This window comes from Musca domestica, unplaced genomic scaffold (genome assembly GCF_030504385.1).
Source record: "Musca domestica strain aabys unplaced genomic scaffold, Musca_domestica.polishedcontigs.V.1.1 12, whole genome shotgun sequence".
Taxonomy (NCBI): Eukaryota; Metazoa; Arthropoda; class Insecta; order Diptera; family Muscidae; genus Musca; species Musca domestica.
The window spans coordinates 3,590,263-3,617,736 of NW_026712155.1; the positions used below are offsets into that span (position 1 = coordinate 3,590,263).

At 35.3% G+C, this 27,474-nt stretch overlaps 2 protein-coding genes across 2 annotated transcripts; both read left to right on the forward strand.

Moving 5' to 3' along the window:
• Positions 1–3,600: 3,600 nt before the first annotated feature.
• On the forward strand, positions 3,601–15,775 carry LOC109611823 (uncharacterized). Its single transcript, XM_059132297.1, has 9 exons — positions 3,601–3,701; positions 6,288–6,715; positions 7,034–7,752; positions 7,818–8,276; positions 12,562–12,620; positions 12,693–12,966; positions 13,032–13,182; positions 13,270–14,003; positions 15,158–15,775. Exons 1-9 carry the CDS (start codon positions 3,691–3,693, stop codon positions 15,629–15,631), a joined length of 3,309 nt encoding a protein of 1,102 aa, XP_058988280.1. The 5' UTR covers positions 3,601–3,690; the 3' UTR covers positions 15,632–15,775.
• Positions 15,776–16,136: 361 nt separating this feature from the next.
• Positions 16,137–27,126, forward strand: LOC101898354 (uncharacterized). Its single transcript, XM_005178644.4, has 9 exons — positions 16,137–16,159; positions 16,221–16,494; positions 18,414–18,564; positions 18,748–19,451; positions 21,948–22,421; positions 25,065–25,228; positions 25,298–25,568; positions 25,632–26,522; positions 26,588–27,126. The coding sequence occupies exons 1-9, from the start codon at positions 16,152–16,154 to the stop codon at positions 27,041–27,043; spliced, it is 3,393 nt and encodes a 1,130-aa protein (XP_005178701.2). The 5' UTR covers positions 16,137–16,151; the 3' UTR covers positions 27,044–27,126.
• The last annotated feature ends 348 nt before the right edge of the window (positions 27,127–27,474 follow it).

Genomic DNA, 27,474 nt, shown 5'->3' on the forward strand with positions numbered 1-27,474 from the left:
TTAATAGTTACTAATTTGTGTTTGTTTAAAAACGAAACTTTTTACGGGGGATAAAAGCGGAAGAAGAAGAAGAACCCGAAGACGAAGAGGACAAGTTTTGCACAAGTCAAAAACTATGAAATTTAATTTTTCTGTTCAAAAGTTAGACTTTTTAGAGGCAATTGTTGTGAAATGTTAAAGGAGACACTTTGGGCAAGAGAACATTGAAAAGAGGTGGAAGAAGAAGAAGTGCCGAGAAGGTTAAGGAGGTGGATAAAAAAATTAGTCGGTGACATAGAAAGACGAACATTTGTTTAGAGATATTTAAAAACAGAAACGTTTAAGACAAAGAAATAATCTGTAAGACCATGATTTTATCAAATAACACATAAAAGAGATAAAAAACTGCAACAAAGTCAAATGTCATAATTTTTACATTTTTTTTTTTTAAATTTTATTGAATGAAAGCAAAAAATGTCGGAAATAGCATGAAATTTTAGAATAAGTGTTTGGCTTGCTTGTTTGGGATACCATAGTATTTTGTTGTTGCAAAATCGTCAGGCAAAATCCCAAGCCAAACACTGTTCTACTAATAGACAAGGCACGGTCGACGAAGGGGTTTTTGTTGTAACAGACAAAACCAACTTACATGGTTATGCTACTTCGTTCAGGCTGAACGAAAGCATAACAAGTGGAGAATGATGTAAATGTTTATAAGTCCGGTTGTAAGATTTAGAAGACTTTCCAAGAGAATTTTAGTTTTATTTAATTCTTTTGTTCCTCTTCTATTGAGCTTACGATCTAGTCACTTGGGTATAAAAAATGTTTTTTGTCATAGAAGTTCTTTTTTAAAATAACTTCTGGGGAGAATATCCCAGACAAGAAACAAGGGAACTGATGAGGATTGGTGGCTCTTTCCGAAACCCAGGTATTCCCTGCCTTACCCCCTGGTAAACATTACCATCGTTCTCCACTCATAAACAAACGTTGTTTTTATAAAAACAACAATAATGGGATTTTGCCTGACGATTTTGCAACAACAAAATTTTAGAATAAGTTTAGATTTGTTCGAATTTGTCACATTTGATACTAATTATGGTCCTACGGCCAATGAAACCGTCACACACTGCCCGAATGTTGCTTGGGAAGCGCTAGCTTCAGGTGATCGACACTTTGGCAGTTTCTAGTACCAACCTTGCTTTCCAAAATACTCCAGACACAATAGTCCAACGGATTGGTATCCGGAGATTTTGCTGGCCATTGTGCACTGGAAATGAAGCGAGGAACCTCATTTTGTAATCATTCTTGGGTGGCGCGTGCTGAATGCTGAGTTTTGTTGGAATATCCAAGGTCTGCGTCCAAAATGTTAGCGTGCCCAAAGCTTTCATACACCCTCCAGCGACGCGGGTTTCGATCAAGTCACTTCTTTACTTTTCGAACCATTTCTAGTGATGTTTCTGTTTTCTTCCGTCCACTTCCTTGACGTCGGGCTACGCTACCAGTATCAAGGCGATGGTATGAGACACAACAGATTTATTCACATTTAAATGCTGGAGTGCTCTAACGATAGCCTCTTGTGTTTTCAAGCCATATATAAAGAAATCGCACTTTTACGCTTAAATTCCATCACGAATAACTTTTTTCTGGAAAATTCTTACCAAAATGCTTTTGCACGCTTGTAAACAATATAATGAGGTGTCACTGGAATTTAACAGCTGTCGGAACAGTGTATAGGATAATATTTTTTAAATGTCTCTAAGTATATTTTCGTTCTGATACATCACAGGTTATTTTTTATACCCTACACCACATAGTGGTAAGGGTATTATGTCTTTGTGCATTTGTTTGTAACAGGCAGAAGGAAACGAGATAGACTCATAGTTCCTTTTGATGATCTGCATAAAATCACATTCTGAGTCGATTTATGCATGTCCGTCCGTCCGTCTGTCCGTCCGTCCGTCCATCCGTCTGTCCATGTATTCTTGTGAACAAAATGCAGGTCGCATTTATTATCCGATTGAGATGAAATTTTCCAAACAATATTTTTTTGGCCCAAGGACGAACCCTATTGAATTTGGTGAGAATCGGATCAAATTTAGATATAGCTCCCATATATATCTTCATCCGATTTCGGGTTAAATGTGCACCAAATGTCCACTATCAGTCCAAATTACCTGAATGTTGGCACACCCAACCGAGTTCGGCCTAGAAGCAAGTATATCAAATTTGGAGAAAATCGGTTCAGATATAGCTATAGCTCCCATATATATCTTTCATCCGATTTGATCTTGAAGTCCCTCACATTCCTACTATGCACTCCACAACCGTGATATTTGGTACCAGGTATTAGATGGAGCACAGAAATAGCTGTTTTAAATTTTATCGAAATCGGTTCAGATTTGGATATAGCTCCCATATATATCTTCATCCGATTTCGGGTTAATTGACCACCAAATGGACAATATCAGCCCAAATGGCCCGAATTTTGGCATATGTGACCGAGATTAGCCTTAAAGCAAATACAACAAATTTGGAGAAAATCGGTTCAGAGACAGCTATAGCTCCCATATATATGTTTTATCCGATTTGGTGTTTAAGCCTCTCACATTCGTAATATGCACTCCACAAGAATGATATTTGGTACCAGATATAAGATACAGCCCAGAAATAGCTGATTGTAATTTTATCGAAATCGGTTCAGATTTGGATATAGCTCCCATATATATCTTCATCCGATTTCGGGTTAATTGTGCACCAAATAGCTGATATAAGTCCAAATGGACTGAATTTTAGTACATCGGACCAAATTCAGCCTAGGAGCAAGTATATCAAATTTAGTGAAAATCGGTTCAGATTTAGATATAGCAACCATATATATGTTTCATCTGATTTAGTTTTTTAGACCTTTACATTCGTAATATTCACTCCACAACCGTGATATTTGGTACCAGGTATTAGATGGAGCACATGAATAGCTGTTTTAATTTTTATCGAAATCGGTTCAGATTTAGACATAGCTCCCATATATATCTTCATCCGATTTCGGGTTAAATGTGCACTAAATGGTCAATATCAGCCCAAATCACCTGAATTTTCGTACATAAGACCGAATTCAGTCTAGAAGCTAATACGTCAAATTTGGAGAAACCCGGTTCACAGATAGTTATAGTTCGTAAAATGCACGATAGGATTAGATAGATTTTGATTTTGTACCAAATATCTGAAATGCCCTGTATAAACCTTTTTATGAGAGCTCTACTAAATATGCATAGTGGTGTAGGGTATCTATAGTCGGCCCCGCCCGACTTTTGAGCTTTCCTTACTGGTTTTTTAATAAGACAGCGATGTAGCAGAACTGAAACTTATTTAAATATATTAAAAAGAAGAAGACATAGAAAAAATATATATTTTTCATGTGATTCCTTAAAAAAAACACAAAACAGCAAAATAGAAAAGAAAAACAGAAAACCGCGATAACCAAAATATTTTGAACAATAAACCGGTTCAGTAATGTGTTCTAATTCATTTAAATTATTCTACTAGGTCAATGCCGCCACACGCCATAATATTCTTATCTTATTTCCAAATTTTGACACTGATAGTATTTTTGCAGCAACGGGGGTATAACTGAGGACCGGTTAAAAGTAACTCAGGGAGATCGCATTTAGTCGAAGAGTAGATTTGCTCCGAATTGGACGGGAAATAATACCAATGGCTACAGGGTATGTGTTATTTGTTCACTTATACATTTATTAAACCAATGGAAATAACCAATGAAACTATTACCGTTAGCAATGTTATACAATATTCGATTATTATCCGCATAAAGTGATTTGGATATCTAAATATTTCATGTAATTTCAAATGTGTTGCAGAATAAACAAGCGGGTGTGAAAATAATCATTTGATTGTGTGGCTAATTTACAAAAAAAAAATCAATAATGCAAAAAACAAAACACAATAAAACAATAATCTCCATCTTTAAATACTATTTTATGCCAAAAATCATAACAATGGAAAACATTAAATAGTTTGAACGTGCCCTTAAGAAATCGGTATATTTCTGAAGACCTTGTTTGATAAACTGATAATATTTTTGTATTATCAAGAACGTATAAATGAAATAATACCAAAACAACTTTGGAACAAACAATTTCTAGTATTTTGATAAGCAGTAATTAAAGATATTGGAAAGTAGTGCTCGATTGGGTTTGTACTTTGGAAATGATGATGCCAAATAAATTGCAGATTTTATTTTTCTAAGCAAAATGATTATTATTTAAATGTTCCAAAAATGCAAATATTGGCTCATATAACCTACAGTTTTTAAGAACAACGAGGGGTTCCAAGATGTTCACTTTTGTGAGAGTTGTTCAACATTTCCACAGAAGATCGATTTGGGTCCATGTTTTTCATGCCCAGAAATGGGTATATACACATATTTCCTATGGATACCTCCCACACTCGAATTAATATTTTACCCAAAAAAAAGAAAGTTGAAATGTATTTGTTGTTGTAACAGCTCCACATGTTCTGTTTAATTTCTTGTAATGCGGGTCTAACTTCAGGTTCAAAAATTCTGCTTCTTTTGCGGGCTGTAACCAAAAATCTTTCGGAGTGAACGGGGCAGGTTTGGCAATTACCTGCTGCCCTGCCCAAATCGAATTTAAACTACTACTCCCTCTTAAACTTTATTGCGCCAAAACTACTATGGTTTGTTTTGGCAGCCGACTTTCTTCAGCTGCAATAGATGGGGGTAGACTCGGAGGACAGCATTAACATTGTAATTTTTAATAGCATTCGCTATCGCATCGGTATGAATGCCACTCAGGCCTATCTGATGGGCTTCTTCAACTAATAGCTCTCTTATAGCGTCGGACCTCCCTCTCCAGATCATATACGTTCTTCCTGACACGCCGGGATGGGGGAGTTTTATCCACCATATGATGGTTTGTTTGACTACCACGATAACACCCAAGCAGGTACTGCAACGAAAGCGTAAGGTTATGCCGAGGTATGGGAAGGACGAAACCTCAGGGCAGCGTAGAACTTGTATTTCCTTACCACAGACCGTGCTACCAGATCGTGTTATAAGAGGGAAACAAGGTCTCCTTGTCCGCACCCCAAGTGTTGCTGACTAGCCTCTTGAGGACCTTTTTTCTTAATGTGATCGCAATTATATTTCCCTTTTTCATATTTCATATTTTTAAGTGCACCTTCAGCTCTGTTCTCCTATCCACAGACAAGAGGTTAAACAGCCCCGGAGAGATCACATCATCTTTGGTAGCATCAAGTTTCACTCTTTTGTGTTTGGACTTCTTGGATGTACGAGTAGCGTCCATACATATAGTTAGCCGGAGAGTAGTGTGGATACCAACACTATTCTATACAGTTCAGAACTGGTTTAATCCTCGACTGGTATGGTTACAGCGTGCAATGCTGTGGTGCAGTGTTGTAGACGAAGTTCGTGTTGATGGATAGAAACTGGATAGGTTTCTCTAATGCAGGGGAGGAGTTAAACCTTTAGAGCTTTTCCAACTGGTAACTAAAGCCTTTGTTTACACCCTTGTCTGACTTCAGAAGGAGAACCACCCATCTCATTTTTAAGGCTTCGGGAACAATGTGAAAACTTTTGTCAGTTACTCAATTCCCGGTTGTTTCAGCATTGCATTTGAGGGCCCAACGCTTTGGATGACGAAGCTTTCCTTCTCGGATACGACGTAATACTGTTCGCTTCTCCATACATTGGTCGATTTTGTCAATAGCCTGTGGTACCTAAGAAATCGTTCAAAAAATCTATGTTATATTATTGTACGAAAGTTCTACCTTGTATATATTTTGATTCTTAATGTGCTAGGTACCCGAAGGCAAAGAAAGATATTCTCCATATTCACGAAGTTTAGAATTAAAAATGCACTTTTTTTTCATTTGTAGCATATGCGAGTTTTTTACCGTTTGATGGGATGGCAACAAAAAAAAATTGAATTTATGCGAAATTACTATCAAACCTACCACTTGGAGTTTTCCACAACTCATTGACCCTGACATCATAAGGACATTTTGTATGAAATTCGAAGAAATTGATCATATTTTATTATGATACATATTAAGTATACGAACTTCTTTTGTTCAGAGACTTACATTAAAACCTATTTTAGAATATTTCTTCCTTTCGTAAAGTTCTCCAAAAATGCAATTAATAAGGGAGATTTTGACATAGAATGGAAACGTATTAAATTAGATTATTTGAAATTATTTTTCCAACCGTTCCATTCAATTTCTAATTTTAAATTCACTCTCATTTTCAGCACCCCAGATAATCCGATAATTCAAACCAAAACCGGGAAAGTTAAAGGGCAGTTAATTGAATCGATATATGGCGATAAATACTATTATTTCGATGGAATACCCTATGGACAACCGCCGGTGGGAGAGTATAGATTTAAACCACCTCGCCCTGTGCTAAAATGGCCTGGCATCGTGGATTGCACAAAATCGCCGAATAAAAGTCTACAATGGAATTGGCGTTTAAAGGAAGTACAAGGATCAGAGGATTGTCTTTATCTGAATGTCAATGTTAAGAAGTTAGATGCCCATCCTAAGCTACCGGTAATGGTTTACATACATGGCGGCGGTTTTAATGGCGGCGATCCCACTCGTCGAGCCTGGGCACCTGACTATTTTATGATGAAGGATGTAATACTCATTACAGTGGGCTATCGTTTGGGGGCCATGGGTAAAATTGATTTTTGACAAGGCCTACATGAGAACGTACAGAAAATAAAAAATAGACAATAAATGCTCTGTTCCAGAACCTGCCAGAACCGATTTTTCCTTAATGATATCGAAAACAAGTGCAAAACTAGCAGATTCTGGAACAGAGTGCAATTTAGTAGTTTTGTACTGTTGTGATTTGACATTCATTGAATTTCAAATCACAATTAAGCTTTTCGTAGCAAACTTGGTGGCCAGCTGGGCTTTCTAGATGACCTTACATAGGTCTTTCTATTTTATTTTCAATGTGAAATGTTTAATTTATGCCAAATATTTTTAGGTTTTACCAAATTCAATGACCCCTCATTGGGAGTTGCCGGCAACTGTGCCTTACTGGATGCTGTCCTGGCTTTGAAATGGATTGGCGATAATTGCCAATACTTTGGTGGAGATCCTGAAAATATTACCCTGTTCGGCCATAGTTCTGGTAGCCACATGGTCCATATGCTCATGAAGACCCCCATTACAAAGGGTCTCTTCCATAAGGCAATATTATTGGCTGGTTTTCACATGGACCCATTTCCCCATCCCAAGTGGCAATATCGTTTGGCCAAAAAGTTGGGTTTCGATGGCAGAGAAGACGACGAGAAGTCACTGTGTGAATTTCTGACAAATGTGGATGGTTCGAAATTATGTAATTTTGATGTATTCACCGAGGAGGAGAAACAATTATTTGAAATAATTAAAACATATCCCTGCTGGCCGACTATGGACGATACTGTTATCACACAGAATCCTGCCATAGCTCAAAGAACGGCTTGGAGTAACCAAATTCCCTTGATGATGGGTTCGAATTCAACAGAGGCTCTGGGTCAATATAAGAAATTTACCAATCCCGAGACTTATGAAATGTTTAAAAAGAATCCAAGATTGCTGCTGGCGGATAATGTAAAGACTTTGAAGGATGTCAAGTTGATAAAGGAATTGAATAGGAGAATTAAAGAATTGCATTTTGGTGATAAAGAAGTGTCTGTGGAAAATTTTGAAACGGCTTTGATGGTATGAAGAACGGCAATTTGGTTTTCTTTATATGAAATATTTTTAATTTGGAAATTCTTTTTCAGAACGAATCCTACAACATGATCTACCACGATGAACATCGCCTCATCCAATCACGTTTAAAATATGCCTCAGCCCCCACCTATTTGTATCGTTTTGATTTTGATTCGCCATTTTTTAATCTCTATCGCCGACGATTTTGTGGTCCCGATGTCAGGGGTGTGGGTCATGTCGATGAGTTGGGTTACATTTTCCTTTTGCCCGATGCATATAAATTGGATAAGAGTACCCCTGAATACCAGTGTATTGTACAAATGATTGAGACATTATATGCATTTGCCAAGAACTCGGATCCTAATAATCATCTACTGCAGCCCGCTCATTGGGAACCTGTATCACAGCGCAGGTCCGTACCCCACTGTTTGAATATTGGCTATGAACGTACAGAGTTTATACCCTGGCCAGAATATGAAAAGTGCTGTGCTCGAGATGAAACCTACCAAATGACTGACATTGTATTGTATTAGATTTGATTTTAAATACCTGTTAATTTTTAAGCATTCCTGATATAATGGAGAATCAAAATGTATACTTTTTATCAATATGTCTAAAACATTTATTCATAATCAGCCTAAAATTCTTTATTGATATAGCATTGCCTGTCTCTTGAAATAGAGATAGAGCTTGCGCTATTAGCAGTAGACCTTTGGAATTTTGTACAGGATTTGACCGTTTAGGTATAGGGTTTTCAGTTGGCAGTTTAACTCCTTTCAAATATATTCCTGACAATTTTTTAACATTTCGCAAGTTATCTCAGGTGTTTTTATACCCTCCACCATTCTATGGAGTACATATTGGCTTTGGCATTCCCTTTGTAACTCCTCGAAATATTTATAATAGATCATACAAAGTGTATATATTCTGGATCAGCGTAAAATTCTCGATTGATTTAGCATAGTCCGTCTGTTGAAATAGAGATACAGCTTGCGCCATTAGCTGCAGAGCTTTGGAATTTTACACAGACATTACTATTATAAGCATAATTTTCAGGTATTTGGTTTTCAGTGGGTTTAACTCGTTTCGAATTCATTCCTGACAATTCTTTAATATTTTGGAAGTTTCTCCAAACAGTGAAGGGTATTAAAAGTCGGTCCCGCAGAACTTTGCCGTTTTTATACCCTCCACCATTCTATGGAGGGTATATTAGCTTTGTCATTCCGTTTGAAACTCATCGAAATATTCATAATAGACCCTACAAAGTATATATATATATATATATATATATATATATATATATATATATATATATATATATATATATATATATATATATATATATATATATATATATATATATATATATATATATATATATATATATATATATATATATATGTATATATATATATATATATATATATATATATATATATATATATATATTCTGGATAAGCGTAAAATTCGAAGACGATCTAGCGATGTCTGTCTATCCGCCTGTTGCAATCACGCTATATTTTGAACGAATTGAGATAGAAGGCTAAAATTTTGTATACATGCATAGTTTACCAGTAGGCAGGTTAAGTTCGTAAATGGGTTATGGTTCGGCCCACGTTTTGTTATTGCCCACATATTACAATACCTCCCGATATTCGGTATTTTCCATGATTTTAGCGACATAATTTATCGGAATTATTTAAAAAAAAATATTAAAAAACAAAAATTCGTATGCAGGTCCACGTCTTCCTATAGGCCCCATATAATATGAAACGTAGATGAAATTGAACTGACATTTCTGGTACCTCTATTTCAAGTATACGTGACTACGACTGCTACACGCTACTTCTAGACTTCGTATACTGCTTTATGTAGAACCCGATAATATACAACATTATGGTGACTAACAAAAACCAAACATTTTCGTCTGTGTCCGATTCCATTATAAATATTCAATTCTCAAGGTGTTGACGTTCGTTTGAATATTTGACAGAGGTTTGTCATAAATTATTGAGTTTTATTCATCGCTTTGATTTACCTTGTCTTTATTTAATTGTATATGACCCCTGTACAAATTACTTTGTACATACTTTTGAGTGCGGTTGAGGCGCTGATAAAATCTAGCAATAAACAATAAATATTCTAAAATTAAATATTTCCCAGCCGCCATAAAATATCACATGTGAAGTATTCAGTGATCTTGTGCGCTGACGCATACGATAATGTGTGAGATAATAAAGGTTATGACCCACACGCACAGATATCGATGCGCTCAGTAGATGCACAAGACCACTTGAATGAGATGTCAAGCAGCCCTGCAATGTTCTCCATTCAGTATTAGAATAGATAAGAGCAATTGTGTGGCTGCGACTAGGTTAAGTTAGATTAGTTTCAGTAGTACGTAAGGAACATATTTTAGAAATAAAATTAGAATTGAATCAACAGCCAAACCGTTCGGTTGGTGTTCTCTTCTCATTCAACCCCCATTATGGAATTGGGTGTGAATCTCTATGTCCTTCCGTTTGAGTTGGGTTCCAACAATGTAATTCGAAATTTTATATTTCACTCCATATGGGCAGATATTTAGAGATATGATAGCAGGGCAATAAATATACACCTCCCTAAAGAGGGTCAAGATTTTAAATAACACCCCAAAATTGTAAAATTCAGTTTGCGACTTTCTTCTTACTCCGCAAATTGCATTTAGACAAAATTAGAGTAATAACATTGTCGCACAATTACATATTTTGCGATATTTACAGGAAAAATCCAGTAGATTATGAAAGCAGAGCTAGAAATAGGGGATAGAGAGCTATAAATAGAGAGATTGGTATTTTTAATGATCTCTTCGCAAAATAACGTAAGTAGAGGGGACAAGGACAAGTTCCCCCTTAATTCATTTCTTTTTTTAATTTTTTCCTTGGAGTCTGCGATTTTGATACCCTCCACCATAGTATGGAGGGTATATTAAGTTTGACATTCCATTTGTAACTCGAAATATGCATTTTAAAATTCTATGTCGATTTAGCGATGTCCGTCCGTCTATCCGTCTGCGGAAATCACTCTAGCTTCCGAACGAATCGAAGTAGATTGATAAAATTTTACTCAAATGTATATTATGTCTGCAGGACTTCTGATATTGCAACATGGGCCATGTAGGTTCACGTTTCCGTATAGCCCTCATATACCGATACCTCCAGATATTCGGTATTTCGAGGAATTGTTTCAAATTTGGTATTTGAAGTTCGTAAGGGATGCTACAGCCTAAGGCAGAAAATTGTCCGTGCAGGTCCACGACTTCGTATATTATTCATATAATATTACCTCCCGATATTCGATACTTTGTTGATTTTAGGGACATTATTCACCGGTATTCTTTCAAATTTGGTATTTGATGTTCACAATGGATACTACAGCCTATGACAGGGTCTCGTTTGTGCAGCTCCACGTCTTTGTATAGCCCCCCTATAACGTTACCTCGCCATATTCGGTATTTTGATGATTTTAGCTTCATTATTCATCGGAATTGTTTTAAATTTGGTATTTGAAGTTCGAAATGCATACTATAGCCTAACACAGAAAATTGTCTGTGCAAGTCCACGTCTTCGTATTGCCCCAATTTCGGTATTTTGATGACCGGAGTAGTAGTTTCAAATTACGTATTTAGAGTTCGTAATGAGAACTACAGTCAGTGACAGAAAATTGTCTATGCAGGTCCAGGTCATCGTATAGGCCCCATATAACAGTACCTCCCTATATTAGGGATTTTGACGAGTTTAGGTACAATACCCACCGAAATTGTTTGAGATGTCGTAGTTCGTAATGGATGCTACAGCCTGTGACAGAAAATTGTCTATGCTGGCCCAGGTCTTCGCACAGCGCCGATATAACGGTACCTCCCTCTATACGATATTTTGATGATTTTAGCTACATTATTCACCGTTTATTTCAAGTTTCATATTTAAATATGGTAATGGCTTATGACAAACAATGCCTATGTGGGTCCACGTCGTATAGACCCCAATATAACGGCTAAATTTTAACAGAATTTTTTAAGGATTTAATTTTTTGAAAATTTCCAAATTCGTTCCAAATGGTGGATAGTATACAAAAATCCGCGCGGCCGAACTTACTGCTTTTAATTTTTTTTTAAATTTTCGGAATCATATTCATTGGAGTCTGTTAATTTTAGATATGTATTGTCTTCAGGAATATTATTCATAACTGTACGAAGACTTATTTTGTCGACAATTTTAGTCTAGTCCCAAATGCGGTCTTTATGATCCATATGTTTCAAAATTGGTTAAAATTCGTTTCCCTTCCAACAAGATATTCCACCAAATTATATGTCATATATTTCTATTTTAGGTCCCAGATCACCATAAAAGTCTAAACCTTACATAAACACCTGGAAGCCACATTGTAAAGTCAAAGCCGTACTTCATGTGAGTTTATTCAAATTCTCCAGTTCTAATTTTATAAGGATGACATCAAAGATAAAAATATTCCTTACCAAATTTCACTATGAGTCACCAAGGAAAAAAAAATCTCTATAACCTATATTAAAAACACCATTTAAATCTTTTTTTTTTTTTTTTTTTTTTTTTTTTTAAAGGTCTATTAATCTGAGCCAGTAGATCAAAATCAGTCTACACATTTGTGTGCTTCCGAAAAAGAAAAATAAAACAAAACTCAACTATTATCAATTTGTGTTCACTGCTCGCTATCGCACTCTTCTCTTTCCGGAGATAATGAAATTCAACAAACAACACTCCATAAATAAGAGAGAGACTTGTTATTTCTTTCTGATGTTAGTATTCCGTATCTCAGTCCAGTGTCAAGCGTCAAAGTGTTCACATCGTAATGGTTCAATTGTAAGTACCGGCGCACATAATAACATTCACTCTAGCAATAAAAACAACAATAATAAATTCCAATTTGTTAAGGGTTGAGTATCCCGAGATAAAATTACCTGTGGGTCAGTTAAAGGGCACCACCCGAACGACAATTTATGACGATAACTACTACAGTTTTGAGGGTATACCATATGGTAAGCCACCGGTGGGCGAGCTGAGATTTAAGGCACCCCTACCCGCCGAACCATGGACGGGGGTTAAAAATTGTACAGATTTTAATATTAAACCCATACAGAAGAATCCCCTAACTGGCATTGTTGAGGGCTCTGAGGATTGTCTGTATCTGAATGTGTATGCGAAAACGGTAAGCGATTCAAGAGTTAGAAAGTATGTGTGCAATTTTATGTGCCTCTTATGATTGCCTTGCAGCTGAATTCCCCCAAACCCTTGCCTGTATTAGTTTGGATATATGGTGGCAGTTTTCTATTCGGAGAAGCCACTCGTCACATGTACAGCCCTGATTATTTCATGAGCGAAGACGTGGTGGTGGTGACTCTAAATTATCGCCTCTGTTCATTGGGTAAATAATACGCTGCACTATCTATCTATATTTATATGGCGATTACAAATTTTTGCAAGTAATTGTTTTCTTTGCTGTTGTTTTCAGGTTTTCTAAGTGTTGAAGATCCCTCGGTAGATGTGCCCGGCAATGCTGGTATCAAAGATCAAGTTTTGGCCCTAAAATGGGTTAAGCAATACATTCAGCACTTCAATGGTGATCCGGAAAATATAACCGTGTTTGGTGACAGTGCCGGTGGGGCCTCTACACATTTCCTAACAGCCACCGAACAGACCAGGGGGTTGTTCCACAAAGCCATTTGCATGTCGGGAACAATGTTTAATGGTTGGTCCATAACACCACCCAAGGATTATGCCTATCGCCTGGCCAAACAGCATGGTTACCAGGGTGCAAATAAGGATGTCGAGGTTATTAAATACCTGCGTTCTCTTAAGCCAGACCAACTGGTTTGCCATGATGTTCTCAATGACGAGGACAAGCGGAATGGCGTTTCCTTCAGCTTCGGGCCATGTATTGAGCCATATGTCTCAGAGAGCTGTGTTGTGCCAGAACATCCTCGCAATATGATGGCATCGGCTTGGACCAATACCATACCAATTATGTTCGGGGGCACTTCTGATGAGGGTCTACTCATCTATCCGAAATATAAAATGTTCCCCAAAATGTTACAGGCCTACCAAATGGATCCGGAGCGTCTGTTGCCCCATGAAGTGAAAGTGAAGAATGACAGGGCGAAAAATCTGGAATTGGCTAAAAAATTGTCAGAAAATCATTTTGGTGATAAGCATCCGCATGAATCGGATCTAAGCAAAGTTATTTATGTGAGTATGTAGTTGTATCCTACGTCCCTCTATGGTACAGGGTATTATGTCTTTGTTCATTGGTTTGTGGAAACGAAATAGACCCATTCGTTTTGATTATCTTCATAGAATCACATTCTGAGTCGATTTATGCATGTCCGTACATACATCCGTCTGACCACATATTTTTGTAATCAAAGTACAGGTCGCATTTATTGTCTGATTGTGATGAGATTTTCCAAATCATTTGTTTGGCCTAAGGACGACCGCTATTGAAATTGGTGGTAATCGGCTAAGATTTGGATATAGCTACCATATGTAGTGTCGTCCGACTTTATTAGTATTGTGCACCAAATGCATAATATCAGTCCGAATCAAATGAATTTTGTCCACTTGGCCAGGTTCAGGTTCCTGAAGTATGGCTAGCGATTTTGGTGAATATCGGAGCACATTTAGATATAGCTCCCATACACATTTTCGGCAGATTGGGGTTTAAGTCCCTCACATTCGTAATATGCACTCCACAACAATAATATTTGAAACCAGATATTAGAAATACCCCAGAAGTACATTTTTCAAATTAAATCAAGATCGGTTCAGATTTAGATACAGCTCCCATATATATCTTTATTAGATTTAAGGTTTATTGTGCTCCCAATGGTTGATATCAACCCAAATAGACCTGATTTTTGCACTTTCAGCCTAGAAGGAAATACTCAAAAGTTGGGGAAAATCGGTTATTATATCTCTATAGCTCCCATATATATCTTTCATCGGATTTTATGTTTTAGTCTCTCACATTCATTCCTCCATAATGATATTTGGTACTAGATATCAGATGCAGGTCATTAATACCTCTGCCAAATCAGCTCAGATTTGGATTATTTTGCAGCCCCCATCAACAATATATCCAGTAGGAGAAAATCATTCAGCGACATAGGTCAGATTTTATCCACTGAAAAAAGGATTAATTTTTACCCGTCCCTATATATTTCCATCGCATAATTGTGTTTTGAATGTTCTCATCGCATTTCTTAAGGGAATTGATTGTAATTTGAAATTTTAAGTTCTAAGTAGTGGTTTCACCTCTGTACATTACCTCGCATGTTAATATAACCCCAAATATCGTCAGATTTTAATTATCTTTCATTCTCTCTCTCTCTCTCTCTCTTCAGTATTCGGGTATAAAAATGTTTTGGCATGGTGTTCATCGGTCCGTTTTGGCACGCCTCAAATACGCCTCCGGCCCCACCTATTTGTATCGCTTTGGCTTCGATTCGCCCACCTTCAATCATCATCGTAAGAGATTCTGCGGCAATGATATTAAGACTGGTGTTGCCCATGCCGATGATATTTCTTATCTCTGGTATGCCTTCTATTCCTGGAAATTGCAAAAGAATTCCAAAGAATATCAGACTCTGCAAAAAATGGTAAAGATTTTTGTAGACTTTGCAAAGGCATCGGTTTTGGATGAATTTGAGCTGACTGGTTTGGTAAATGAGGCAAAATCGATTAAATGGAAGCCCGTACAAGCCGATGATCCATTTATGGCTTTAAATATTAACAACAATGTGGAATTTGCAGTTATCCCCGAGAAGAAAGATCTCTTGGTGTGGGATACGATCTATGAACCCGATCAACTCTGTTGAAGATGGACAGCACCAGCATAGTGGTGCACAAAACATTAATAATTAATTTGTCAGTTTAAATGGATTATTTGTATATGCATTAGAAATGGTTTTTATCAATAGAAATTAAATTAAAATAAATAAATTAAAATGCTAATTACCAAATTTGATGGGTAAATAAATAGGTAAATGGGTATTTGGATAATGTGAGAATTTTAATTATGATGCAATGGATTTAAAATGCACATATTGAAAGTGGGATCTTTAGTGGCCATGAATGAGGGAATAGAATTTTAAAATTAATTTTATTAAATTATTCTCTTATACGGATTTACTAATTTCACCTCAACAAAAACACGGTGCATCGAAGCTTTTAATTTGTCCAAAAAATCGGCGAATCGAAATAAATGGAAACAGCAAATGGCATGTCAACAAAATATTATCCGTTTTTTTTTTTTTTTTTTTTTTTTTGTTTTGTTTAAAAATTTCATGCCAGTCAAATAAAGATTTTCAGCGTGTTAAGAAATTGTCAAAGCAAATAATGAGTTCGTGAGTCTCGCATCAACTTAAGGAACTTGAAAAAAATTAATTAAATATTTTTTTTTTTAAGTTTACAATATCAGGATCTCACCCTACCGGTTGGACAAATTCGTGGAGCCCTTAGATCGACAATATACAATGACATATACTACAGTTTTGAGGGTATACCATATGGTCAGCCCCCTTTGGGTGAATTGCGTTTCAGGACTCCTCTCCCCGCCGAACCATGGAAAGGGGTCAAAAATTGTACGGAGTTTAAAGTAAAGCCAGTGCAGAAGAATAAGCTTTCCGGGAAGGCGGAGGGTTCTGAAGATTGCCTCTACTTGAATGTGTACACAAAAATGGTGAGACATCAATTGCGACTTTAAAAGTTTGAAATTCTGACGGAATTTTTTTCAAAAAAAAAAAAAAAAAAAAACCAAACTTATTTTCCGGCAAAGAAATGGTGCAATTTTCTGACAAAAATTTAAGATTGTGTGAGACTTTAGTTAAATAATACTCCACTAATATCCACTTTACATATGGGACCAAATCTGCCCCACTTAAATAATGTGATAATTTCAAAGGTAAGAATAGTAGCAGTATTTGTTTCCGATATTAAAGAAAAGTTCCTAAGAAAATTATATCAAGGTAATTAAAAGTCTACGTTGACGTAGAGATGCTCCATTTTTTGTCGGGGGAAGGATCTCAGGTATTGATGCAATATCGGCGAATTGATAGGATATATGTTCATTTATGCATTACTAAGTATGATGGGATGTCAGAAAGGGGGGTTTCAAAGGTCCACACTGGTGTAGTCTAACTTATGGCAGACCATGATTTTATATAGTAATCAGGTCTTTCGGGCTTGTAGAGGTCAGAGTCTTCGACAGCAATACCAGAACTTATCTTGCATTAGAACCAAAATTGGAATTTTTTGCTTCAAGGGGCTTGAGATAAAAAAACGGCTAATTTTAAGGCAACAGAAAAAATTAGTTCTTAACGAGATTATTTGCAGAGGGTTATTAACACTCTAAGATAACGTGGAAAAAGGGAAAAAAGAGCTGGGGACACTTTGCGAAGCCAAGAAAGACGGAGAAGAGGATCTGCGATTTTCCGTCGGTTCAATTGAATTTTCAACTGATTATTTTCTAGAGGCCCAAGAATTACGAACACTTGAAATAATCCAATAAGACAGGGGATTGAGGAAGCATGGTTGCTGTAAGGGTTACGATAGGTTGCGATCCATGAGATTTAAAATTAACAGAGAGATTCAAAAATGGACAGAGAAGTCCATTATAATTACACTATGCGACAAAATTCATTATTTTCTATAAGTTCACAAAAAATTCTGTAGATTATAATGGGCCGGAGTTTTGAAAGTTTACATCTCGAATTGACTTAGATTGAGGGGACAAGTTCCCCCTTCCACAACATTTTCGAAATTTTCGTATTAAGATGCCTTGGAATCCGTGCACTTTAGGAATATAGGGTCTTCGACAATATTACTGATACAATATTAGAATATGTATTTTTAAAAAACCATAAAATGAGCCACCAAAGAGGCAATTTTGATCTTTTATTTCAGGATAGGTTTCCAATTAACGGTCCCAAAATACAATAAAAGTCTAAATAAAAGAATGGAAAAGAGAGGGTTAAGAGTTAAAACTTTATGTGAGTTTATATAAATTTCATTTTTAGAAGGATGACTTCAACGACAAAAATATTAAATTTCAGTATAAGTCACCAAAGAAAAGATAAATGGACCAAAGAGATTCATTGGTGACTTGCTAGAAGTTTAAACTATTCGATTAAAATAATCCACGTGTTGTTATCAGACCTCCGAAAAACTCACTCGAATTTGAAGAGAGAGTGAAATTCTCTCAAATTCGAGCGAGAGCGCTCCTGAGAGGAGAAGAAATAGGACAAATATCATTTTTCGATGTCGCACGAATAGGAGTGAGCATGCCACAAAAGGAAAGAGTGAAAAAGAAAAAAAGTCTAGAAGTCGTAAAAAACTCCCTCTCTTCGAACTATCCAATCGCTCTCGGGTAAAAACTAGTAAATCTGTGCCATGGTTGTTATGACGCACGAATTCCAAGAAATATTAATCGAAAATTTAAAAATATGTTGAAAAGTGCGCAGCTTGCTTCCTCTAGTCAGGTTGCTTTATAAAGTTTGAAAATCTCGATACACTTGTCTTCTAGTCTAAGCTATAATTTCGTAATCTGCTGAATTTTCCATAATCCCAGTTAATTTTGTTAATTAATTTCATTATTTCCAGTTAATTTCGGTAATGCTTCTACCAGTCATGGTTTATATTTTTGGTGGTGGATTCAGCAATAACGCAGCAAACAGGAGTCTTTATAGTCCGGATTATTTCATGCAAAAAGATGTCGTTGTTGTGACCCTTAATTACCGTCTTGACTCCTTAGGTAAACAAAATTAAAAAGCTTTCATGAATATACAAAAAAAATGCTGGGTAAGATACAAGCCAGAGAATATGAACCGAACAATCTTGAAAAAAAAAATATTCTAACAAAACTTTCCGAAAATTTAGTTTTTCTCCATCTTTAACTTTACAAAATAAAAAAAACTAGTTTTTTTATATTTCCAAGGCTTCCTTAGTATCAAAGATCCCAAATTGAAAATTCCCGGCAATGCTGTACTAAAAGATCAAATACTAGCCCTCAAATGGATCAAAAAATACATACGCCATTTCAATGGAGACCCAGATAATATAACTCTGTTCGGCAATAGTGTTGGTGGAGCTTCGGTACATTATCTAACAGCAACAAATCAAACAATTTGTATGTCGGGCACAATGTTGAATTCCCGGGCAAGTACACCACCCCGAGATTATGCCTTTCGTTTGGCCCAACAACATGGTTATGGGGGAGGAGACAACGACGAGGAGGTTGTCAAGTATTTACAGTCCCTAGATGCCGAGCAGGTGGTGATGCATGATTTGCTGACGGAAGAAGATCATCGAAATGGTATACGATTGACATTTGCACCTGTTGTGGAACCCTATACGAGTGAGGATACTGTCGTACCCACCGAACAGCATACGATGTTAAGAAGTGCTTGGGGAAATCATATTCCCATCATGTTTAGCGGTGTTAAGGATGAAGGTTTACTTTTGTATTCCCAGTTGAAAAATTTTACAGAAATTGTGGAGACATTCCGTCGGGATCCTGTTACAATATTACCTTATTTGGTTAAACAGAACTGTGATGAAGAAGAGTGTCTGATGTTGGCAGAGAGGTTATTTAATTTTTATTTTGGCAATAAAAATGCCAGCCTCGCAGATGTCATTCATGTAAGTAGTAATTAAAAAATACTATTTTAAAAATAAGAATTGAAAAATAGGAGCATGTTTATAACCGATAGATTAAAATACCGGTCTGATTTTATCAATTGTGAAAAAAGCTAAATTAAACTAATTTAATTATTTTATTTAAATTACAGTATAGTTATGACTCCTATTTCTTAATGAACCTTTCTTAAAAATCCTTAATTAAATTATATTTACTTTAATATATATTTTTATTTTATATTTTTGTAATTTTTATCTATATATATAAATGAAAGTTGTGTTAGTTACTACGCTTATAACTTAAGAACCGCTGAACTGATTTTAATGATTCATACAAATTCTGAGTTGTCTCTTATCCGAAAAGGATAATATCCAAAAAAATCGCGTAAAAATGTTATATGTTAAGATTTTCATTTTGACTTTTGAAATGTACAATAGTAATGTTTTATTTTGCATGATTTTTTTCCATTTTGACTTACTTTTTTTCTAATGTACATTTGTAGTGTTTTTTATATTTTATTTTTGAATTCGAATACTAATACCAATTTATTTAATTGACTTGATATCTTGAGAACTGAAATTGATGGCGGGTTACATGGAAGTGTAGTACCGAATTATGCGGTGGCGAAACGGAATAGATGATATCGAAATAATTTAATGCGGTCACACCAAAGTTAAAAGAAAATTACTTTTTCAAAATCGCTAAAAAATCACGAAAAAGAGTTCTCATTGCAAAAATTCTCAAATCGGGAAAAAATCGAAAAAATAATAGTACATTCCAGTGACAAACTTTGTAAGGATCTTTAAACATTTGCTGTAAAAAATCAGCGAACAAGTTGAAGATTTTTTCAAATTGTTATTCTTCTTTTGTCAATTTTTTTTTTCAATTTGTATTACCATATTGAATTCAGTGAATTTTTTGTGAACAAAATAATGAATAATTTTTCACTATATACAATTTTTCAACAAAAAAATGAAATAAGTGCGAAATACGATGGTAACTGACATCTACCTTTCAACTCCAGGGCCTACATCGTGCTTCAGCTGGAAGATGCGCAAACATTTAAACAAACAAAAATGACCGAAAAAGACTAATGGAGCTTATTTCAAAGCGTGGCCCTACTTCTTTCATGTGACAATAATCCGTCCAATGAGAGCTCAAAATGCAAAAATTTTTGGGAGTACAATCAGTAAAATACCAAATATAAAGGGTGCAAAATAGTAGAGCGAATGGGACTTTTAGTAAGAATAGGATTTCTATTCTTCCAAAAATTCTTCCTGAACATTTAAGATACCTTAAATCGCTTTTGCAGGTCATGATATCGATCATAAATAACCATCGTATGATTTAAGCCATTTTTTAGTCTTCGCCACTTTCTTCTATTTTTGGCCCTTATTTGGCATCTTTGTTTCTAAGGGGGTAGAGAACCTCTTCGCATAAGATTTTCGGAGTAGGGCCCATATTGGTCTTGACCACTAAAAAATTGTATTTATGCTACCCTGGGGTAAAGAACCATCGTACAGATAATTGCCACATATAAGTTTATTCATGTAAAGTCCCCACATTGGAGTATCCCCAAGTCCATTTTCACATCTAATGTGTGGTCAGAAAAGAAAAATTTGTATTCTATTGAATTTGTAACCCTTAAGAGAATATTGGTTGGGAACGTAGATTTGGGATATACATCTATATGAAATAAATTGTGAAAACATGAACAAATTACAAATGTAAGAAAGTAGCACGGGACCGAATATTTGTTAAATCGTCATTGAATTATACTATGATGAAAAATATGGACTTTATGGGGTCTCCAATTTACAATTTAAATGACAAATAAAATTTGTTCCCATATTACTGTAATGGGTGTAAAATAGTAATTATATTTGACTATTCTGAAATCAGTCTGACCTCAATTATGAGGTCATGCTATGTTGTTCTGCTATATTTTCGATTTGGTCTCTATTTGTCATCTTGGATTATAAGGGGTGAAGAAAGTTTTCAATGTAGGTCGATGTTTCGCTTTTTACCATATTTTAAAGGATTTAGCTAAAAATGTGTTTTTGAGGGTGAAAATCTTACACAAAAATTTCAACATATCTATAAATATTAGAATTTTCTCCATGTAATAGTACCCCATCAAGTCCACCTTTTGGCGGACAAACAGACCGACATGGTTAGGGGGACTTATGAGGATTCTTATGCACAATCTGTGGTTCTAATGGGTTTAAAAAAGTAATAAACTTTGCCTATTCTTAAATCATAGCCCTCAATTATGAGTTGTACAAAGTACAGTAAATTCCAAATTACTGCTCATTTGACTAAAAATTAAAAACTAATCGACGAGTACGTGAACATTTATAACATTCATATCATTGAATAATTATGCTTTGACAAATATTCATAATAGAAAAAACTACGGGCCGGCAACGCGGACCGGGCCAGCTAGTAATATATATTCTTAAATTAATATAATCTTAATATCATTTGAAATTTTCCAGTATTACGGCATACGAGATTTCTGGCACGGCTTGCATCGTTCCCTTCTCTCACGTCTGTCCTATGCAACGGCACCAACATATCTCTATCGCTTTGCCTTTGATTCGCCCACATTTAATCATTATCGCAAAAAACAAACAAATGGTGAAATTCTGACTGGTGTTGCCCATGCCGATGATTTATCCTATATATGGTATGGTGACCACTCTTGGAAATTGGATAAATGTTCACCAGAATACAAAACCATAGAACGAATGGTGAATCTTTTTATAGATTTTGCATCGAATCGAGATTATAATTATCAGTTTGTTTATGATGATGAATGTAAACGTTACCCGTTTATTTGGTGGCCCTTGAAGAGCACAGATCCCTATCTAGCCCTTAATATAGGAGAAACAATGCAAATCATAGAGATACCGGAGAAGAAGGATCTACAAATATGGGATTCTATGTACGTCCACGTGAAGGATCAATTATATTAAAGTGATTTAAAATATAAATTTGTTAAGAATACTATATATTTTCAAAAATATCCTTTCCCTTGTTAAATATAAATATGCGATATTGAATAAAATAACTAATTTTTAAATTAATCAAAATCCAGCAATTATATTTATAGAATTCATGTTCGATTTTATAACTAAGATACAATATATGTAACCCCTTTCTTTTCAAATGATCTTCAATATATCTACTATTTACACTCAAGGCGTGACAATTTATTAAAAATATCTTTTCAAAATAGTGCAATGTGAAAATGTTTATTATCACCAAAATAAACAAAACACAGTTGTCTTGGAAGAGATTTTAAATGCGATAACAAAATTTAACAGTCATTGTTGCTAAACACAATTAGATTTTATTGTTAATAATAAATATCATGTTAAGAGTAGTTGACATAAACTAAAGAGAAAGAGAATGTACATTGTTTATGTTACTCTCTTAATAATTCTTTGTTTTGTATTATTCTCTCATCTTATACCTCATGGAGACTTATAATAGAAAGATGTGCAAACATCACACATTTCACTAATAATTAGATACACATTATTAAAAATGTTTAAGCTTGATAATTATTTTTACAAATTACACTAATAAGGTTTAACTGGAGAGAAATATGTGTGAATGGCGAGTTAAAATTCATTTAAACATTTGTGTGAAAAAGAGAAAGTCTATTGTACAAGAGCTTCCTTCATCATTTTAGTACTTTAGAAAAAGAAAAGATCTTCGAGTTCATAAGCCAAGGTTGATACATCAGTTTCTAAATTCAGAATATTTTATTGATTGAATCCAAATCTACGGGAAATTAAAACCCAACAAGTAAAATAAAAATGCTGCATATGATATCTACTAATGTAGTACAGTTTAAATTTGAAACCGTAAGGACTGTTTCCATAATGCAATGAAATGACTTCTTTCGTTTCCAACTTGATAGAAGTATATTTAAAATTTCTGTAGCTGTCTGTTTCTGAATGGTGACAACAATTGAAAACTCGAAACAAAAAAGAAACATATTCCATAGAAATGGATTATTATAAGAAATTTTATTTTAATGTTAACTTCAGTTGTCGAGAGTTAAGAGAGTAATAAAACCTCGAATTTTTCCAAAGAAGTTCAGCAAAATAAGCATACGATGTTAAGGAATATATGGGGAAACAATATTCCCATCATTGGATTATTATAAAAAATTTTATTTTAATGTCAACTTCACTTGTCGAATGATATAAAAACCTCGAATTTTTCTAAAGAAGTTCAGCAAAATAAGCAAAACTACAATATGTTTGTTCGTTCTCACACATTTTTAGTGCTGAAAAAAATCACTCTTAATTTAGTAGAATATTATTGATAGTCAGAAAAGATCTGTGAATTTAGAGAATAACGATTTGTAACAACTTAAAGTTGCTATTTTTGTTTAGTATTCCTTTTCAGTTGTCATGGAAAAACTGACTGTATTTCTAGAAAGTTTAAGAGGGATATTTCAAGGAAGTGTGCCTTGTTCTTGTTTTCCATCAGACGATAATGAAATGCAACCACATGGGTTTAGTCAGGAATTAAGCATGTGGAAAAATTTTCACTTAAGTCTATTTAAGGTCAGTGGAATTTCTGGTACTAAAAATGGGTTCAATATATGTTATAGAGCCAATATAGTGGCCGAATTAGGTTATTGTTTGAGTTTTTGTCATTCTTTTAACCGATCTCACTGTAAATCGTCTGTTTGTGGTTCCAACGAACTGTTCATATAGGTCCAAATTGTGGTATGGACCCCATATAACGGTACATCCAGACATTCGCTATTTGGGCAATAGGTACTAATTACCTTGATAGATTTTTGTTCACGTAGCACATTCATATGGTCCCCATTAAAGGCTATCCTCGCTATTCGGTGCTTGGACAATTTTAGACACTATTTAGCGGAATCGTAATAATCTCACCTTCTATGCCAGATATTTATCTATGTAGGTCCACGTTTTCGTCTATACGTCACTTTGCTAATATCTGGTATTTTGATGATTTTAACCACATTGTTGTTTTTTTTATTATTTTAAAGGGACCTAGGTATACTTCATTTGCAATTTTCAATAAAACTACAGACGAACCATATAAACCCTTGTTTTTCAATGTCAGTCATTATTATTTAGGAGTAAACTTTATTTCAATTACAAGTTTCACTTTTACAACGGAAAGGGCAAAATTGATTTAGTTGCTGGAATAATAAAATCTGGGTTTTTTGGTCCATTTTTCATAAATTTTCAAACTTTGGATCAATACCAACTAACCCGACTCAATATACTAATTACATACTATATTTCATTTTGTCGGTGGTGTGTTACCTCTTCTAGTTACAAGTCTCCTTTCGTGTTGTCCACAACAAAAGTTAATGGCTAGCTGACACACCGCACTAGTTCTAATATTTTCATTCTCATGCAAAGTAGCCGATAACTTATACAATCACTAACTAAAAACCGGTAAAGCAGATTAGTAATACTTCTGATAAGTTTAATATTAAAAAAAATAATCATCGGAATTATTATTTCTATTACATTTTATAACTTAATACAATTTTCTGGGTTAAGACAACAAAAGCTGAAAACCTGATTTCACAAAATGACAAATAACAATTTCTCTCAGAAATGTTCTTGAGAAATTGTGTCATACGCTCTCTTAAATTAAGAGAATTGTCTTCAACAAAATACAACAACGTGCAAGTGTTCGAAATAAATTCAGTAGGGTTTCGGGCTGCGTTTCGATCAGAACGTAGGTTTATGGGCACCATGGACAGCGGGTAAGTTTTGTTTCTATTAATTATTTGTTTAATTAATTCATTTCAAATCATCCCTTATTTTCTGAACAGGGAAGAAAATCCAATTGTAAAAATTGCACAAGGTCTGGTGCGTGGCACGAAAAGCAAAACCATTTACGATGACGACTATTATAGCTTTGAGGGAATACCATATGGCCAGCCACCCTTAGGAGAGTTGCGTTTTAAGGCACCACTACCGGCCCATGGATGGGATGGGGTCAAAGATTGTTACGAATTCACGGGTAAACCACTTCAAAAGAACTACCAAGGTGAAATTGAAGGCACCGAAGATTGTCTGTACTTGAATGTCTATGTCAAAAGGGTGAGTGGAACAGTCAAGTGTTGGACAAAGTGTGAAAGCTAACACAGGTGTGCATATTTACAGCTCAATGGTAATGGAAACCTCCCCGTCTTAGTGTGGATTTATGGTGGTGCCTTTAACACGGGTAGCTGTATAAAACCAAAATATGGACCCGACTACTTTATGCAGGAGGATGTTATTTTGGTTACCTTTAATTATCGAGTTTCAGCATTGGGTTTTCTTAGCTTTAAGGATCCGTCCCTTAATGTTCCCGGTAATGCTGGCCTCAAAGATCAGGTGTTGGCTCTCAAATGGGTAAAACAAAACATTGGCCAATTTGGTGGTGATCATGAGAATATAACACTTTTTGGCGAAAGTGCTGGTGCTGCTTCGGTTCATTTTATGATGTGCACCGACCAAACCAAGGGACTTTTTCACAAGGCCATTTGTATGTCTGGCTGTATTCTGAATAATTGGGCCCTTACCAAGGATACGACCGATTTGCCCTATCGCCTGGCATGTGAATTGGGCTATGAGGGTACAGACAATGATCGTGAGGTCTTGGAATATTTACAAAAATGCCCTGCCAATGAATTGCTGCATATGAAAAAATTGAATGAAGAAGTCATATTAAAAGGAGGCTTCTTTGTTTTCGTACCTTCAATGGAGCCCTATGATAATCCAGAGGCTGTCGTTCGAAAACCTCTATTGGAAAGTATGAAGACATCTTGGGGAAATTCCATACCTTTAATAATTGGCGGTACCTCATTTGAGGGGCTCGTCAGATATCCCCAAGTAAAACATAAACCGGAACTATTGGAGTTGTGTAAAACTGAGCCCCAAGTTTTGCTACCAACAGAGTTGTTGGTTGGAAAGACAGAAGAAGAGATCCAATCACTGGCAAAAGTGTTATATGATCTCTATTTTCAAGGAAAGGAAGATGATGAGAAACAATTTCTCATGGGTTATTTGGATGTAAGTTGTGTGAACTTTATCCAATTGACATTGTATGTGCTAATTACCATTTTCATTTTTTACAGCACTCCTCATTCTATTCGATTTGGCATGATTTGCATCGTGTCACCAGATCTCGCAAGGAACTAGCCACCGCTCCCACCTATCAATATCTGTTTGATTTTGATTCTCCGACATTTAATCATCACCGTAAGATGTTTTGTGGCACCGACATAGAAAAAGGTGTTGCTCATGCCGATGATTTAGCCTATTTATTCTACTCTTTCTATTCCTGGAAATTGGAAAAGGAATCCCAAGAATATTTAACACTTCGCCGAATGATTGAATTATGGGTCCAATTTGCGAAGATATCTAATCCCAATTGCCAGTATACCAAGGATTCCGAATGGAAAACCATATCTCAAAGTGATCTCAATCAGTGGTTGAGGATTTCAAATGACGTGCGCTTCGAGGAAATTTTCAAGGAATTTCAACATAAACTAGATGTATGGAATAGTTTGTATGGTAATGATTTATTGTAGTTGGTTTTGAAATAGTGAAATAGCCATTGTGATCTTAAGGACCAATAAGAAAATGGAGAAATAAAGATTTACAAAATCTTACATCTGGATTGAAATATTTAAATTTACTCTACAAATGAAGAAAAATTGAACAGTATTGGCTCAGCACTGAGAAGTGTTTAAAAAAATGTTCAATTCTTGAATGGATCCCAGCTTTTGATAAATATTTTGGATTATATTACGATTTAACTATAGAGATTAAATTTGAATCAGTCCGTTGTCTGCATCTTGCAAGTAATATGCCTTAGGATTTTACATATGAACGACCTTCTACGGATAAATAATACAAGTTTAGCATTTTTTATAAATATTTTTTATCGTTATTATTATTAAATTAACTAGCTGGCCCGGTCCGCGTTGCCGGCCCGTAGTTTTTTCTATTATGAATATTT

Bases quoted from the DNA above. Each gene is read 5' to 3' on its own strand.
- LOC109611823 (XM_059132297.1), top strand. The intron at 12,621-12,692 runs GTAAGTACCGGC...CAATTTGTTAAG, and splicing joins CACATCGTAATGGTTCAATT to GGTTGAGTATCCCGAGATAA. The intron at 14,004-15,157 runs GTGAGTATGTAG...CTCTCTCTTCAG, and splicing joins ATCTAAGCAAAGTTATTTAT to TATTCGGGTATAAAAATGTT.
- LOC101898354 (XM_005178644.4), top strand. The intron at 25,229-25,297 runs GTAAGTTTTGTT...TTTTCTGAACAG, and splicing joins ATGGGCACCATGGACAGCGG to GGAAGAAAATCCAATTGTAA. The intron at 25,569-25,631 runs GTGAGTGGAACA...GCATATTTACAG, and splicing joins TGAATGTCTATGTCAAAAGG to CTCAATGGTAATGGAAACCT.